This window comes from Lepisosteus oculatus, chromosome 7, assembly GCF_040954835.1.
Source record: "Lepisosteus oculatus isolate fLepOcu1 chromosome 7, fLepOcu1.hap2, whole genome shotgun sequence".
Classification (NCBI taxonomy): Eukaryota; Metazoa; Chordata; class Actinopteri; order Semionotiformes; family Lepisosteidae; genus Lepisosteus; species Lepisosteus oculatus.
In genome coordinates, this window is record NC_090702.1 from 19,431,196 (window position 1) to 19,449,486 (window position 18,291).

General features: G+C 37.4%; 1 protein-coding gene across 15 annotated transcripts in view; it reads left to right on the forward strand.

Moving 5' to 3' along the window:
* Positions 1-18,291, forward strand: part of ppfia2 (PTPRF interacting protein alpha 2) — a 299,302-nt gene that overhangs the window by 242,107 nt on the left and 38,904 nt on the right. For 9 of the 15 annotated variants that reach the window (XM_015352820.2, XM_015352825.2, XM_069192239.1 and 6 more), the window contains 8 exons: positions 2,554-2,688; positions 4,579-4,662; positions 5,980-6,111; positions 6,962-7,024; positions 8,429-8,520; positions 10,390-10,531; positions 12,519-12,739; positions 16,967-17,204. In XM_015352820.2, coding sequence (XP_015208306.1) covers positions 2,554-2,688; positions 4,579-4,662; positions 5,980-6,111; positions 6,962-7,024; positions 8,429-8,520; positions 10,390-10,531; positions 12,519-12,739; positions 16,967-17,204 — 1,107 coding nt within the window. The remainder of the gene's footprint in view (positions 1-2,553; positions 2,689-4,578; positions 4,663-5,979; positions 6,112-6,961; positions 7,025-8,428; positions 8,521-10,389; positions 10,532-12,518; positions 12,740-16,966; positions 17,205-18,291) is intronic. The other 6 variants (XM_069192236.1, XM_015352826.2, XM_015352835.2 and 3 more) reach the window with 1 other exon arrangement.

Here is an 18,291-nt window from a genome sequence, read left to right on the forward strand (position 1 = left end):
GAGCCACCTTTTGCTGCGATTACAGCTGCAAGTCGCTTGGGGTATGTCTCTATCAGTTTTGCACATCGAGAGACTGAAATTCTTGCCCATTCTTCCTTGCAAAACAGCTCGAGCTCAGTGAGGTTGGATGGAGAGCGTTTGTGAACAGCAGTTTTCAGCTCTTTCCACAGATTCTCGATTGGATTCAGGTCTGGACTTTGACTTGGCCATTCAAACACCTGGATACGTTTATTTGTGAACCATTCCTTTGTAGATTTTGCTGTATGTTTGGGATCATTGTCTTGTTGGAAGATAAATCTCCGTCCCAGTTTCAGGTCTTTTGCAGACTCCAACAGGTTTTCATCCAGAATGGTCCTGTATTTGGCTGCATCCATCTTCCCCTCAATTTTAACCATCTTCCCTGTCCCTGCTGAAGAAAAGCAGGCCCAAACCATGATGCTGCCACCACCATGTTTGACAGTGGGGATGGTGTGTTGATAATTTTGCACGTCCCACTTTTCATTTTTTTATTAGTTAAAAAAGTTTCAAAAATCCAATAGATTTCGTTCCACTTCACAATTGTGTCCCACTTGTTGGTGATTCTTCACATAAAATAAAAAATGTATATCTTTATGTTTGAAGCCTGAAATGTGGCAAAAGGTTGAAAAGTTCAAGGGGGCCAAATACTTTCGCAAGGCACTGTATATCTCAAAACTCCATGTTACAATTTGGTTCCTAGTTTTTAAAGTTTCAAAATGCAAAGCCTGACCATGTTAAATATACATTATTTTAATTGAGTGGACAGTCTAATAAAAATATAGTGTTTTGCAATTTACATGTACAATTTACAGTAATAAACCTTTCGTTTCTAGAACATCATGGCTTTACTTACTCAATGTCATATTGACCTTGTATTCGGTACCTAGGTAATAGTCTGAACATGTTCCTTCACCTTCTTATTGATGTGGTTAGTGTGGGAGGGATGTTTATTTTATTAAATCAAAGTATATAACATGCTGAAACTTTTAACTATTTGCAACAATATTGAATAAATTTATTCCACAGGGTTACTCCTGGTGCCTCTACAGTAAACAGTTATTCCAACAATTATGTAATGAGACTCCCACACAATCTTGGAACAGTTTCAGTTTTTAATGCAAAATACTTTGTCTAAAAGTAAACATTTTGACAGCTTTGTGGGTTTTGAAAAACAAAGAGTAAAAAATAAAGAAGGTTATCTAGAGAATGCAGAAAAAAAACTGAAAAAGCCTAGTCAATCAATTCTGTTGTTTAGAAAAGTTGTGGAATGTAGTCCTGTTTTGCAGTTTTTGTTTTGCAGTGTTAACACTTAGTAACCTTGAACCAGACCCATCTTAGAAGATGTTTTCCAATAAACTTTGGCAAAACCATTCCTTGAAAGTGATGTTCTTCTTGATGATTAGGCCTAGAATATTCTGAACCTTATGGCACCATTCCGTACTTAGTCATTCTTGCATTTAATCAAATTCTTGTCTGGATTTTTTTTTTTGGAGCAGTGGAGGTCCCCTGGAAATAATCTTTTTATTTTGTGCAATAGGCTTATGTCAGACTGTTTGGATAAAAAACATACATGCCATAGCATTGCTTCTGGAAAGGTCTAGTGTTGATTAATTTTTCACTCTAGCTCACTATTGGATATCTTGATCTTATTGCCATATTATGGATGCCAAAAGCTTTTATTTTGACCACTGGAGGCTGAAGTTTCAAGGTGAGGAAACCGGGTACTTTAGGAAATAGTACTGTATTCTCTCCACTGGCCTGAGTTCTGTTTTCTGATTGATAGTCTTTAATATGCCCTTTAATATGAAACTCCAGGATGAAGGCCCAGGTCTACATTTCACTTAAGGTCCCTTAATTAATCTGATAGTAATTGGGCATTTTCTGTGCCAGAATCAGTGCAGTAGAGACTTGAGCATCTGTTGCTATTTCAGTATTCTCAAGCAGCTATTCAAAATGGAACAGCATGAATTTAAATAGCACAACACTGACAAAGCTGTGGTCAGTCTTCTGATTAGAGCACTTATTAGCAGCTGAAAGTGCTGCTCCAAAGCAGGCATTGATTTTTCTCTGCCCAACAATCAGCACAGGGCTATTGGCCAATCTTTATGTACAATATATAAAACACACAACGGTCCACTAATGGTATGAAATTCCTTATTTCTAAAAAAGGAAAGTAGTGTTTTGTGAAATGATCAATCCAAAACCCAAAATAAACTGAGAAAGAAAGCAATAAGGTGGAGATTAGGAAATTCTCTGTATTGTGCTCAGAACATGAACTACAGTACCTGATATGTGTTTATGTGCTTTCTCAGAGTACATCATTACTCTTCTCCCCCAAGTAGTTGACTTAGAGCTGGTCTTATAAACTATTCCATTGGAAGAACGCTCTTGTAGAGGATGTTGTAAATTAATGCCAGACCTGTGGGCTTCCTTAGTGCTTTATAGACAGTCTGAGTGTTCACCTACTTACTTTCAACAGAGTTGAATAATTAGAGATTAATTTTGTGTTGTCTGGAACTCCTCGACTGTCTCTAGATGGAGGAGAAGAACAGGCAGCTGCAGGAACGTTTGGAGCTTGCGGAACAGAAGCTGCAGCAGACCATGAGGAAGGCGGAGACTCTCCCAGAGGTGGAGGCTGAGCTTGCCCAGCGGATAGCAGCCCTGACAAAGGTAACAACGTCAGAGACGACAGAGCTGCACATGCATTACAAAGAGCAGGGACTAACGAAAGATTTACAGTGGTGATCTTTATCTCCCTGTGCCGAAGGCAGAAAATTTCTAACGGCACTGTCTGCATCAGATTTCATTGCTGGTCTTTCTCACATAGGATCACATCAGACGCCAGAGAAAAAAAACAACAAACGGTGCTGCTTCTCTGTAATAAAATATTTTGAATGGAAATTTGGATTTCGGCATATTAAGGTAAAATAATGTAACAAAATGTGCATAAGCAGATGGGTATTGATTAATCAAAGAAATGTCTTGGCCTTATTTTCTGTATTCAGCATCCCAGAGGTAAAAATGAAGTTTTCAAAATAAGTAACCATTCTGGCATTCATCAATTTCCATATTAGCTTTCCTAAAAGCATCTGCAGTGTAAGACAACCATTAGCATTTTGACCTGGTCTTGAAAAAATAGATTTGAAATTGTGGATGACAAGGTTTAGACGTGAGGTAATCTTAATTGGAAGTGGAAATAGGGATAAACACTGGCATAACTGAAAAACAGGCATATGGCATTGTTTGAGTCATTAGCTAGTTTGGATTAATCAACTAGAAACACCACTCAAGGGGAGGCTGGTGACTTCAGGTTCATGTGAGCAATCCTCAGTTTTCCTGAGTTCAGAAGTTCTAGGAAATCTGAGACTCAGGATACAGTGTACTTGATATTAAGGGAGTTGTTGACTACAGGAATTATAGGATAAAATTTAACTTCATAGAATAATCTGCAAATGTTAATTTAAAAACAAGTCTCTTATTAAATTAAGATAGAAATGATGTGCAAAGCAACATATGATACAAATTAGTAACAGCAATAACACCAGCACAATGTTATTATTAGAAAAAAAAATCAGGAATTTTTAAAATACCTATCCCATTATTCAAATTAGGTGAGGATAAATTTCAGCTTTCTGTTTTCATTTAAATTTGCCAGAATTTTATCAAAGTGTTGTCTAACCTTTTCTAGTGTCTTTTGTGAAATGTACTGTACTGTATAATCATCATATAATATTGTAACAAAAAGCCCATTTTTAATTTTTATTTTGCTACTCCATGCGACATTGTTACTGGCTAGACCACACTAACACTGACTTTCCACACCATTTAAAGTGAAGCTTCTGCATATTGTCAATAATCTTCATATCTAACACCTTTTTAGCCTGTGATATGCATTACAAATTATGCTTTTTGATGAGTTCTTAACATAAATGCCATGTTTACCTCTTCTTTTGTCATTCTGTGCTATAATTGGGTGTGTGTATGTGTATGTCTTGAGTTCTGATTCTTCGATTTGTCCCTCTCCTTTCCCTCGGGCTGTTAGTCCGATCCAAGCTCTTCTACCTCATCAGATGATTATCAATATGTTATGGAAGCTAAACTCCAAGAAATGAACTCCATACTTAGGAAGGTAGTCCTACAGGACTTTACTTTCTATTGCTAATTAGAATCCATCAGATTTTTGTTTCTGTTGTAGCCAACCATTGTGAAATTTAGTGCTTTAAAGAGCTTTTTTCTATGTCAAAAGAAGGCAAGTTTATGTTCAAACTGTATGGAAGCTGCATGCTACATTTGGCTGTTTTCGTTGCTCATAGACCGAGTTGCTGATGCTATGTCATAAACAGGCCTCTCGAGCTGACACATATCGAGCAGTGCTGTTCAGCTGCCTGTTTGAATGACCTTTTTTTCCTTATGCTTTACTTTTAGTTGTTATTCTTTTTTTTTTCGAACTTAAGTTTGCAGAAAGTAGTAGCTCGGCTTGTCTGTCTTTGTCCTACCTCTGTGACATTTCCCTGTCTTTGCGGTTTAAATGTGAAGTGTTCTCTCTCTTGTTTGCTGTAGGCAGAAGAGAGGCATGGAAGCATTGAGGAACGCATGCGCCATTTGGAGGGGCAGCTGGAGGAAAAGAATCAAGAACTGCAGAGGGTGAGTGGCCTTGAAACACCATGTAATGTAACAAATATGACGTAAAGCACACAGCCACAGAACCAGCAAGTACTGTAGGCTGGCTCTTGGTGTGGTGGAGAGAGTGGGCACTGCATGTGGGCTGTAATGACCCAGGCTGGCAGCTGTCTGATTACAGCTGGTGCCTGAAATGAAGTGAACTTTAGATAAGCTATAGTGTCATGTACAGTATAGTACTCAGCTTTTGTTTCCATCACAGGATAAAGAGTTGTGTAACTCTAAGATGAGCCTTTGCTTAGTAAAAGTGTGCGGAGATCCTAATAACCTGTGTTCAGATCCACCAGCCTGGCGAGCTTTTTGATTTTATTTTGCATAAAATCATGTAAGCAAAAATGTTTCAGACATATTTTGAAAATATTTTTTTTAATTTTCCAACCATAGGTAAATAATAATAATAATTGCTTACACTTATATAGCGCTTTTTCTGGACACTCCACTCAAAGCGCTTTACAGGTAATGGGGACTCCCCTCCACCACCACCAATGTGCAGCATCCACCTGGATGACGCGACGGCAGCCATAGTGCACCAGAACGCTCACCACACATCAGCTATCAGTGGGGAGGAGAGCAGAGTAATGAAGCCAATTCACAGAGGGGAATTGTTAGGAGGCCATGATTGATAACAGCCGATTGGGAAATTTGGCCAGGATGCCGGGGTTACACCCCTACTCTTTTCAATTTTAATGACCACAGAGAGTCAGGACCTCGGTTTTACGTCTCATCCGAAGGACGGCGCCTGTTTACAGTATAGTGTCCCCGTCACTACACTGGGGCATTAGGACCCACATGAGCCGCAGGGTGAGCGCCCCCTGCTGGCCCCCCTAACACCTCTTCCAGCAGCAACCTTAGTTTTTCCCAGGAGGTCTCCCATCCAGGTACTGACCAGGCTCACACCTGCTTAGCTTCAGTGGGTTGCCAGTTGTGAGTTGCAGGGTGATATGGCTGCTGGCTTATAGACTGTGACTTATTTGGAAATATGTAGACAGTTGAAAAAAATGATGTAAAGAATCATCCTGGACTAAAGAACTATTGTGCTTGTATAAATCTTCCGTTGTTGACGGTAGTATGTGGAATGTTTATTTACTGTACATGGCAATGCAAATCAAAGTGATCAGATTAGAATGTGTGCTTTGCTGGTTTCTTAGAGCTCTTTTTTTGTCCTTCATTGTCATAATTATTTTAGTATTTTAGTATGCATTATTATAGTGGATTAACAAGGTTTTTCTGATTTTCTTGGTTAAATTGTAAGGCTTGCATTGATCTCTGTTAATTATGCAGGCCAGGCAAAGAGAGAAAATGAATGAGGAACACAACAAGAGGCTTTCTGACACTGTTGATAGACTTCTTACTGAATCAAACGAACGCCTTCAGCTCCATCTGAAAGAGAGAATGGCTGCTTTAGAAGAAAAGGTAACAAGGGGGAAAGTGCATATTTTATACATTTATTTAAAACTCCAACAACATTGTGGCATTTTGGACTTTAGTATTGTAGCCTGCAGGCAACAATATCTCTCAATTAATTGTATCTGTCTGTAAAATACAGTAAGTATCAATTATTACCGATTCTATAAAGTCTTCAAAACGTTGGTATAGTTTTATATACTCTGTTAAGCACTTTTTACATCAATTTACATTTGGACTACGAATGCTATCCTTCTACAAAAGAATATCCATAATTATATAGGAAGCTGTATTTTTATTTAAAGCTAGAGAATAATATTTGACCAAGTTGTACATTTAAACACAGCTAACCATAGTCTTATTGCACAATGTTAAAAATACATCTGATATTAGATATCTGATATACAGTATAGTTTGAAATTTAAAGCACAACATGGAGCAGTTATGAAAGCAAAACTATTTTTATTTAACTGTGTGCTATTAGAAGTCTCCCTTCAGTTTTTGAGTTGTATGAAAGTGTTACAAAACATTAATTCTTCTTTGTGTCTGTGGTTTATTATACATTATTCTCTTAGAGAAATGAGACATGAACATCAAAATGACATTTCTGACAATGACCGACAGTAGTTTATAAACTGATCTCCTAATATGACAGATGATTTAAAAGTTTATTCTTATATATTTAAGCTATTTTATATTCACCTCAGACAATGAGTTCCTACAGTAGTGTTCTTGGTCATTGATTGTGTTGTATGTACTTTTAAAAATAACTGCTGTAAAAGGTAAAGACAAGTTTGTCTACAATTTCTGTACCAGAGATTATGCCATAAATTATTTTTTTAAATCACTCTCTTCACAGAATGTTCTAATACAGGATTCTGAAAATTTTCGAAAACAGCTTGAGGAGTCACTCCAAGAAAAAGTAGGTCACCAGAACCATATCATTAAAATATTTCTTCTATTTTTTTTAAAAACACATAAATGATCGGTATATAACATGTTAACATGTTTTTGTGAAGTGATTTGGTAGATTTTATATCAACAAAATGCATTGTATATGGGTATACATTATATAAGGGACTGAATTCAGTACAGTTTTTTTTAATTTGTGAGCAAAGATATATATAACATAGGCATGATCACTACCAAAGTCACAGCGAATGTGGGCATTTAAAAACATAAGAAAGCCTACGAACAAGATGAGGCCATTTAACCCATCTAGCCCATTTAGTATTTAGTAACAAATTAATCTGAAGATCTTATTGAGCTGTGAAAGTAAATTTAAGCTTTGGCAACATGGCTGGGTAGCTCTTTCCATACTCCAAGAGACCACTTGCATAAAGAAGTGCTTCCTGTTTTGTGTTTTCAGTGCATTTCATGTAGTGCCTACTTGTGCTATCCACTGTACTCCTTCATGCTTCATTGTAAATACTGTAGACATTCAACAATGAGAACTAAACCAGAGGTTCACTTATTGTAAAGTTATGACATAACTGCCGTATTATTTAGGTTAAACATGAAAAATCTGATAATTTGAGCCACAAAGCATAGAAATCAATTGCGTCAACCCCAAATCAAGTGAATGTGAAGTGAAGGGAAGTTTAGCCACTGTGAAATTCAGTGGCATTTTTAGTTAGGATTTCACTCCTTCTCTGTTATGTGTTTTATTGTCTCTTAGTAATTTTATGTTAAATATTGATGGTCAAGGATACAAATTTGTTTTCTCACAAAACCCACACAATGGACTTTGTTAAAAGATGTGAAGATTTTAGTAAATCAGGGATAAGAGAAAGATGTCATGAACCAATAGGTTGAAAGGAGGATTCTATGCCGTGAACCCTGCAGAATGCAGAGTAGCGCTGGGTAAATATCCGAGACACGTAATCCAGAGGCTAGGTCAGTAGGAGAAGCAACGAATCTGGTTACCAGAGAAACCCGAGAGAAACAATCCAAAAACGATATCTGAAAGGCGAGGTCAGAAAGGAAGGAGTTTAGATCCGAGACCGGGAAATCAGTCGAGAAGGTCAAAACGCGCACTAGAAAAACCCTACGGGACGCTTCTCAATGGTAAGCATGGTTTGGAGAGTGAGAGAGGTTTAAATACTGAAGGGAGAGAGACGTGATTAGGAAATTGGTTCAGGAGTGAGAATCTGTGGCATCTGGTGCACAGGGGGAATGTGGTGGGTTCAGTGGGAATGAAAGCGAGAAAGAGAGGGTCTGGGAATGCCATGGCGTTTGTGAGGAGGAGTGTGAGTCGTGACAGCCTCCAGGTATCACTTGTTGCTTTCAGAATATTGACTTGTGTTCATCCCTCTGTTTTTTTAAGGACCGTCTTGCTGAGGATATAGAAAAGCTGAGATGTGAACTTGAAGCATTTAAGATGAGAGCTGGGCCACTAACAGAACCTGCCTTATCCAGGTACATAGAAGGAATTCTAATATAGTGTAAAACACATACAGTATAAAATGCAAATTACAGTACATTAGAGTACTGTACTATGGGTTGAAAGAACAGTGAGCTGTGAGTTTTACCCTACAGCTCAAAATCCTCAAGCTGAATGGAACAAAATTCTCTGGAATAGTACAATACTGGGCAGGGCAGTGGCTCTGCAGCTAAGGATCTGCGCCGGTTCGTATTCTGTGGCGGGCAGAGGAATCCTGCTCTGTTGGGCCCCTGAGCAAGGCCATTAACCCTAACTGCTCCAGGGGCGCCATATAAATGGCTGACCCTGTGCTCTGACCCCAAGTTTCTCTCCCTGTCTGTGTGTCTCATGGAAAGCAAGTTTGGGTATGCGAAAAGACAAATTCCTTATACAATAAATTGTATATGGACAATTAAGTTATCTTATAAGTGAGGCACACATACAGACAGCATTATTAACTTGAGATTCTAATGTTCTGTTGAAGGATGACACTGTGTTCATAAACATTCTATAAGCCTTTGTTAGAAAGGGGTGGATCGCTCTACTAGTTAAATACCTTTCGAAAAGAAGGGAGGCTGACCTTAGTCTTTCACTTTCATTAGAGACAGTAAAATTAATGTTGCATTGTTATTCTAATGGTCACTCAAAGTGTACAAAGAACAGTATTGAACAGATCGCGTACAAAGAACAGTACTGAATAAATAATTCAACTGAGGAAATTGAAAGTACAAATTACTCGAGTGTGTTTCACTAGCTTTAATATCTGTTCTTTAGGATATCATGGTTAAAAACATTAACCACATGCAGCTTCCCTTTATTTATAATAGATGGTTTTCTTGCCAAAAAGTAATTTGTCACCTGTGAGGTTCTTTAAAAATTTGACAGTGAAAAATCACAAATACATTCTGTAGATGGCTGAGGAATCTGTCCATGTCATTAAAACATGGTTTATTCACAGATAATATCAAAAGCACAGTGGCAACCATTTATAGAGTAGAAATGAGTAATGGTATCTCAGTACATAAATATACCTAAAATTTCTGTTTTCATCTGATGATCACAGGTGAGTATATAATTGACTATCATATTGTTCTGCTATGCTTATAAAAGGTCATTAATATAAATATTCTGTTATGCTAAATATGTGTATCATTGCTTATTCTTGCTCTCCTTATCAACAGTCAGCTCCTAGCAATTAGTTTTCTTTGTGACCTTGGTCACTGTTTTTTCTTGATTCATTTTTCTTCTGCTGAACATGAGTGGAGATTTTCTATTTTTATTTCTAGTGAGCACATAAAAACCCATGATTAACTTTCAGAGCCAGCATATATCTTCCAACATATACTGTAATCGTAATGAATGTGTCCTGCCTAAATCACTTGATGCACAGTGTGAGAAAAACACTGACAGTAAGAGGCCTTCATTTGCTACAGTACTGCATGCGCAGCAAGCATTTAAGTATGATTTATCTGTTATGGGTGTTTTTATATAGTTTTATTCAGTATTGTTACTGCATTTTTTTACAATATGTTAGCTTGTTGTGTTTTTTTTTTACTTCTGTTCACTTAGTCTCTGCACTTTAAAAACATCATCCAGTGTAACAGACATGCTTCCTCTTTGCTTCCATGAGCAGACTCTTCCATCTTCTTTTCAGAGATTTATACAGTTTGGTATATTGTTGAGAGAGGTTCCAAGAAGTTTTTATGGTGGGTTTAATGTGCAGGTAGCCAAATCCTTTCTTCAGATTTGATATAGTCAAGACAGAAAGTTCTGTGCTCCAAAGTTAATTATTGATAATAATACTAATAATGTGTCTAAAAGCTATCAAATACAATGTTCTTGTATTAATCCTGAGTAATGTTCAGCAGGTCTCATTTGGACGCATCAACAGAGCTGAGATACTCCATGGGTTCCCTTGCAGACACACAGTCTGATCACTACAGGTCTGCCAAAGTCATAAGGAGGCCAAGGAGAGGGCGAATGGGTATACGGAGAGATGAACAAAAGGTGGGCTCTTGAATGTCTGCACTCTGTTCTGGTGCGCTGTTCTTCCACAGGCAGTTTCAATGTTAGCATAATCATACAGTATATACTCTTCTCTTTATTTGTTTCACACATTTTCACTTTCACATGTGCAATATGCAGATTTATATAATTCAATGCTACTTTTTTAATGTGAAAAAACTACAGTATTTTGCTCTACTTTTACAGGTAAAAACGCATTGTACATGGTAACTACTGTATAATTATAATATTGTAATGCTCCGGGGTTCACGTGGATATGCGCCCCCGCCACTGCCGCCTCAGGTCGCCCCCCCACCGTCAGGGATTCAAACCCGGGCCTCCAGCGTCACTCAACAGGGACCCAGCAACTTGAGCTAAAGGAAAATCTCCCCTCAGCCCAGTGGCTGTGGTCCCTGCTATTCACAGGGAAGGGCGGTGACGTCACCGCGCTGGTAAGCCGGCTCTCACAACCAATGGTGGCCGTATGCGTTACACTCTCCCCCGCTTAATTCGTCGTCCTCGGCGAAGGGCTATCACATCCCACTCTGACACCAATGTAGCGCTCTCGGGTTCAAGTGGGTATGCACCCTCGCCACTGCTGCCTCAGGTCGGCCTCCCACCGATGGGGACTCGAACCTGGGCCTCCGGTGTCACTCAACAGGGACCCAGCCAGTTGAGCTAAAGGAAAATCTCCCCTCAGCCTGATGGCTGCGGTCCCTGCTAATTACAGGGAAGGGCGGTGACGTCACTGCGCTGGTAAGCTGGCTCGCACAACCTGCAATGTTGGCCGTATGCGTTACAATACAGTATATAACTACAATTTTGTTATGATACAGGAGGGAAATATTTAAAAAATGGGGATTAATTTAGTACCCCTTTATTTTGCATGATTTCTGACATGAAAATATTCACCTGGACTTTGAGCATTGCAGTATGATATTCATTTGAAAGTCTGTGCATCCTACATCCTAAATTGTAGCTGTTGATATTAACATAATCCACATTGGTAAACATAAAGATGAAGACCGTAAATCTGATACCAGTTTCAAACAGTAAGTCCTTCAGTATCCTTTGCTTCAGCAGGTGGTGGGAAATTTAGAGTACGTATGTACTCAGACAGCACTGCTTATCTGCATGTGAATTTGAATGGAAATAACATAGTCCAGAAGGAAAAATATTTATATAAAAGGCATATGCTTTTGTGCCGTCTTTTTACACCCATCCATTCTAACCTACTATTCCAGTTCAGGGTTCTACTGTGGAACCGGAGCCTATCTTGTCAAACAACAGGTGCCAGACACCCTGGACAGACTGACACAAACACAGACACGCTCCCACTCGTATCAAGGCCAATTTTTCCAGAAGCTAATTCACCTAACCAGTATGTTTTTGGACTGTGGGAGGAAACCACAACACCCAGAGGAAACCCACATGAAAATGGGGAGAACGTACAAACTCTGCATACTGTAGATGGCACCCAAGGAATTGAACTCAGCACCCCAGCCCTGTGAGGAATCAATGCTAGCACCTGCCCTTAATTTATATTTACAATTGAATAAAAAAGTGACAGGAAACATTTTTTCTCTGCCATCAAACTAGGTAAAATACCCTATTCAGTTGGTATAGTTTAGCAAGCAAAGTCAAAGAGACTTTTAACCCAGGTAATATCCCTAAAAATTTTGTTGACTCATTGTATTTACAGTAATAACGAAATACAAAAAAGAAAACTCTGAACATGAAAACTGAGATGATGACTTTTAAATTTGATGCTTCATTTCAAACTATGCATAGTTTAAAGCCTGTTAATTGTAAAAAAACATGAAACATGGATGTTCATGTAAACATCCTTGGACGGTTAAGAACCTTGCAACATTAAAACATATTTTATGTGTAAAGTAAACATTTCTTTGTTTTTCTGAGCTTGAATTATTAGAGTATATTGGTGTACAAATCAGCTTTAAAAAGGAAACAAATCATCGTTCTCTTCCAGGCCAAGTCGCTGGGGGAACACGAGTGGGCCCGTTCTCAGCCAATCAATGTCCTTGGCAGCCACCACTTTGAGAGCGACACTGAAATGTCTGACATTGATGATGACGACAGAGAAACGATCTTTAGCTCTATGGACCTCCTTTCACCTGGTGGCCACTCTGATGCCCAGACCTTGGCCATGATGCTGCAAGAACAGCTAGATGCCATCAACAAAGAGATCAGGTTAGCTCCTCCACACACAACATCTGTCCAGTTACTATATATGGGATTTTGAGATTGTTCAGTATTACTTAAGTCAAAACTCAATACAGCATTATAAGTGGAAAATTGTATTGTTACACTTTGTAGAAATTGTTATTCCTTCAGCAACATTAGTTACCTATACTTATTTGAGCTAAATTCCAGATTAAATCCCCCCACATGCTGTACAGTAATTTTACTCAAAAGTGCCATTATACTAGCCTTCAAGCCAAGCCATTATTTTGAGATTTAAATGTTCACTGGTGACTCATAGCAGTTAAGAGAATCAAACAGGGCTAATTTGTCTTTGTTTTTTGTGCTTTTCTGCTAATGCCACCTGGTCAGATAATTACAATTTGTCCCTTCAGATTCTGCGAAAAATCAAATTCAATTAAACTGAGACTCTTTAATTAGCAGTACATCTTTACCAGGTTATACTGGTTCACATATTCGCAGTTTATTGACTGGGGATTGTTCTATTAAATAGTGCAATCAAAGAGCTTCTGTACAGCTGAATAAATATTCTCATGCTGAATAGCTATAATAGAAGCATAGGTCTTTTCATGAAATTAATCAGTCTTCTAGACAAAGATTGAAGTTTCACTTGAAGCTAAAAGCATAAGTTAGTGGTCAAGATTGTGGTCTTCTTTTTAATTCTATGTATTGACCCTTAACCCAAAATATACTTAATTATATGATGATGGAATAAAGAATAAAACTGCATCATTCTCTAGAATCCTACAGTGTGTATTCCACAAACAAAATCAACATGGCATGAAGATAGTATGTTTATTTTTGTTATTTAAAGCCTATAAACAGGATAATATCCAAGTTGGGATATTGGGACACCTTGTCAAATAATGTTACTCATGACACAATCCTATCTACCATTTGATAGAATGCTTCATCAAATTTAGAACAGGTATCCCTATATCACAATATTTAGGTATTATATTTTAAAACAGTTCTGAAATGTAATGTAAAATGCTCATAGGCTGTTAGAAAGTAAGTACTAAAAATGTCACTATAGCAACTCTGCAGTAGCAACTGTACTGTACAGTGTCTTGATGTACAGTATTGTATGCTTTGATAAAAGCCTATAATGAGCCTATAATAGGCAACTCTATGTTAATATATGCTTTGATAAAAGACTTAAATAAGGACATTGTAATTTAAATGTAGATGTTTTAGGCAAAACATGCATGACATGCACTCCCAAGCATACCAGCATCATTTAACTGTATGGTCAATAAATTGAAGGCTTAGTTATGGTAATGCTCTCCACAGTTTAGTAGTGGGTTTACTGTTAAAAAGACTAAAAAGTAGATCTTGGATCCCTTTATTAGGCCACTTCCTGTAACCATCAGGGATCATAATGATTTGCTACATGTGGAAGACTACATCCTTCCCTACGTCTCAATAGACAATGTCGATGAAGAAAGTATTTAATGGGATTGGTCTCCAAGGTTGCCAGATTCTCTGTTTCATCGTGCAAAACATGCTCTCTTTATTGACTTGTACATCTGTGAGAAGTTCTCCAAATACAGTATCCAATTTAACTACTGCTTTGTTGCCAACATGTTCCAGGAGATGCAATTAGACAACTGTTATGGCATATGCTTATACAATTTTATATTAGAAACAGCGCTGGAAAGTGTATGTATATTCTTGCAATGATGTATATTTGTTTATGATTACTTAATATCCAAATGGAGTCCATAGAAAACAAAATTTTCACTATTATAACACCAAAAACAGGTTCCTTTATTGAGCTTATGGGATTTCATTTTCAGTTCATTAGAAAGAATAATGTATCTCCTGTGTGGTTGTGAGAAATGACCTAGCTTCTTACCTTTTTCTTCCTTCTACTATACATTTAATTAGACAGCCCTTTGGGTCTCCTAAGCTGTTTCCAATGCAACTGTGGATAAAACTAAGTAGAAATGATGAGAAGAGTTCAAGTTAAAATTCTTTTTGAGTATGAATAAATCCACCCTTAATCAAATCAATCATTTAAATAAACCTCTGCTAAACAGTACTGCAATGTCTAAGGGTTCTCATAGAGATGAGATCAAAAAAAGGATATTGTTCACTTTAAAATGCCAATGTACAACATTGCTCCTTTCATACTATGTTGGAAAATCAATTAGGCATACATTGTAGCTTTATTATGTAGACTCTTGACGTTTACAAGAAACAAAGATGAATAGTTAAACAGTCATTATGAGACAGTAATTATGAGATTTGTTTGACTAGGAAAAAGTTTCATTTTGTAGTGAAAATTATAAATTATTGTGTGACCTACTGATTTGTGATTCCAAATATGCTAATATTTTCATCTTTATTTTCATGTTAAAAAAGAGGTTGAAAATGTACAGTAATACACAGTTCATTACTGAATAGAGCATTGAAAAATGGTATAACTTACAATTAAACCAAAGATATGTATAGATTATGGACAAAAAAGCAGGAAAGCCAATGTAAAGTCACATAACAGAACTTGGGCTATCTTGTGCAGCTAGTATGGCATTTTTGCACCTTAGCATACTTGATTCTTGAATTCTGTAGGAGGACTATGGCACCCATAAGAAAGTCAATCAACTCACACCTGGTTGAAGGCATCCCATAAATGCTGCCCTGAAATGCTCAATTGGATTCAGATCTGATGACTGAGAAGGTCAAGGCAGATGAATAGTATCATTATTATGGTCACCAATCCACACATGCTTTGTGAATGGGGCATTGCCATTCATGAGGATTAAATGTTGTAACAAAGGGTGAACATACAGTAGTCACTCAGTACCATTAAGATTAGCATTGACCTTGCCTTCTATGAGAATGAGTGCACCTTAAGCACATCAGGAAAACACACTGCACAACATTATACAACAGTGCAGCAGAGTTCTTTAGGTTGGCATCACACATTCTTTGTTTTGAGTTTATTGTGAAGGATGATTCATCTGACCATATCATTTTTTCCCACCCTTAGTGGTCTACTATATTTACTCTGTGAACCAATAGACTTGTAAAGTGCATTGTGCGGTATGATGAGTGGTTTGTGCACTGCAGCCCAATTGTGGTATCCAGCTCTGTTCTCAGCAGATGATTTTTTATTAAATTGTCCATTCAAGTCCATTCAAGTTGAATGCCAATTCAAGATTAAATTTGTAGTTAATTGATCTGGAGTTGGCAGCCAGGGTCTGCCCAGCATTTTGATACATAACCCAAAGCAAGTTGGAATGTTATTTTCTTTAACGTATGAGCCACACCTGTGTGGAAGCCCTTGTTTTCAATATTCTTGGTGTCTCTCATTTAACCAGGTATTTTACTTTTTGTGTTCACTACCTGTATATAGGGTGCAAACTACAATGCTATATACAGTAAACTCCTTCCAGTTCTGAGGATTTTTCGGACAGATGACAAACTGATATGCAGTGACACACAGCCTAAAGCAAAATGATTAGGTCAACAACACTATGATACAAAATTAAATTAAGTCATGTAATATAATAATGAAATGTAAATATGGTTAAACAAAAAATATGGTGCTCACCATCCCCTGACAAAGCTTCAGTAATGTAATAAAGTAATCCTGGGCACTTACATATAAATTCACTTTTAATTGTAACGATCGTGGACTTCAGTACGGAATTGAGCAGGCGTAGGACTCAGGGAATGGGGTTGAACAACACATTTATTAACTCAAACTGGGGAAAGGTACACACACAGGGACAGGGGTTACAGTGCTGCACCTCCAGTAGACTAACACACACTCACACACACGAAGGGAGAGACTGTCTCCCAGCCTCCATCCCACTATATACAATCCAGTAGTCCCGCCCCAGGCGCTGTTCTCAGCCCGCCTTGCGTGCGCATGACCAAAGCGCCCTGCGTGGCGCTACAATATAACAGTCCTTAAGTTCTTGTACGTTAACACTTAAGGTCACTCAGGTTCCTGGGTGGGAGGTGCATGCAGGATTCAAGCTTGCGTTATAGCCAAGACTCATTGATTTTTTTTTGTTGCTTGAGGTTTCCAAATACGTGAAGGAGTTTACTGTATGTTGAACCTCATGGACCTTTCAAATATTGGTTTCTTCACTAAAACTGAGATGGGAAGAAGACATGTACAAAAATGTGATCATTATGCATTAAATCAATGGAGACCATTATTTGGATGTTTTTTTAGAAACAATTACTGTCTGTTCTCAGGCTAATTCAGGAAGAGAAAGAGTCAACAGAGCTGCGTGCAGAAGAGATTGAAAACCGGGTAGCCAGCGTCAGTTTGGAAGGGCTGAATTTAGCTCGTGTTCACCCTGGGACATCAATTACCGGCTCAGCAACTGCATCTTCCTTGGCAAGTTCCTCACCTCCAAGTGGTCACTCAACACCCAAACTGACACCTCGCAGTCCCGCCCGAGAGATGGATCGCATGGGGGTCATGACTCTGGTATGTAATGTCCTGCCTGAAGAAACACCTTATAAAAATCAAAAAGCAAAAAGAAACATTTCTGACATAAAGGAGCTTTTTATGTACAATATACAGGTATACAGTACACAGAGGATAAATTTGAGTGTGTACTGTATATTGACTATACCTAACCAGATATACTCCATGTGTATTATGTATGAATGGTTGACATAATTACTGTAGGTATAGATTATAAAGTATATTAAAAGTTTGATCAACCGAGGAATCAAAGATGAAAAACCTTTTCACAAGAGGTTTCAATCGATATGAAAAAAAATCAGATTTATGATTATATTAACAAATACTTAGTACAGTCTTTAGTTTTATAATTATTATTTGATGTTGTTTTTTAGGTAATATATAGCAACAAATCCAGTTAAACATATTTTAACATGGATGGATGGAATAGAAAATATAATTTTCACTGAACAAAGTAACTTTTATGCAGTTATTTTTTTCATGAAGTTTCAGCAGTCCACAAGCCTGGATGGAGTACTGAGGTAAATACAGGATTGCCTTTACAGTTCAGTGTCATTATTGAAATGCATTTTTAATTAAGGAAAATTAAATAGAATATTCATTATTTCAAAGATGAAGCACCACATTTCAACTCTTGAAATATAATATAAATGAGGCAATTTTTATATAACGTAATTAAAATTACTTTTAATTAAAAGTCAAATAATACAAGAATGTTTTGTACTTACTATACGTACGCTAAAATTGTATTAATTTAATGATAATGTTCTTGGCTAAAAAAAAATAGTACCAAGACTTCCATTATGAACACTTGTTAACTTTTTAATGAATTTATGGAATGCCCTCTAAGTGTTAATTATACATTAGCTGATAAAGTAATTAAATGTAGTGTATAAGATACTTTATTTTACTTTTTTTGTTGAGATGTGAATCATAAGTGTAGTATAAATAGGAACTAAACCACAATGTGAAAAGAACAAATTCACATTTAGAGTAATTGACTCCGATAATAGACAATTGCCCAAAGCACATATTGACATGTTTTTAGAGAGGTGAAAGGGTTATGTCCCTTAGTGGTGATTAATGG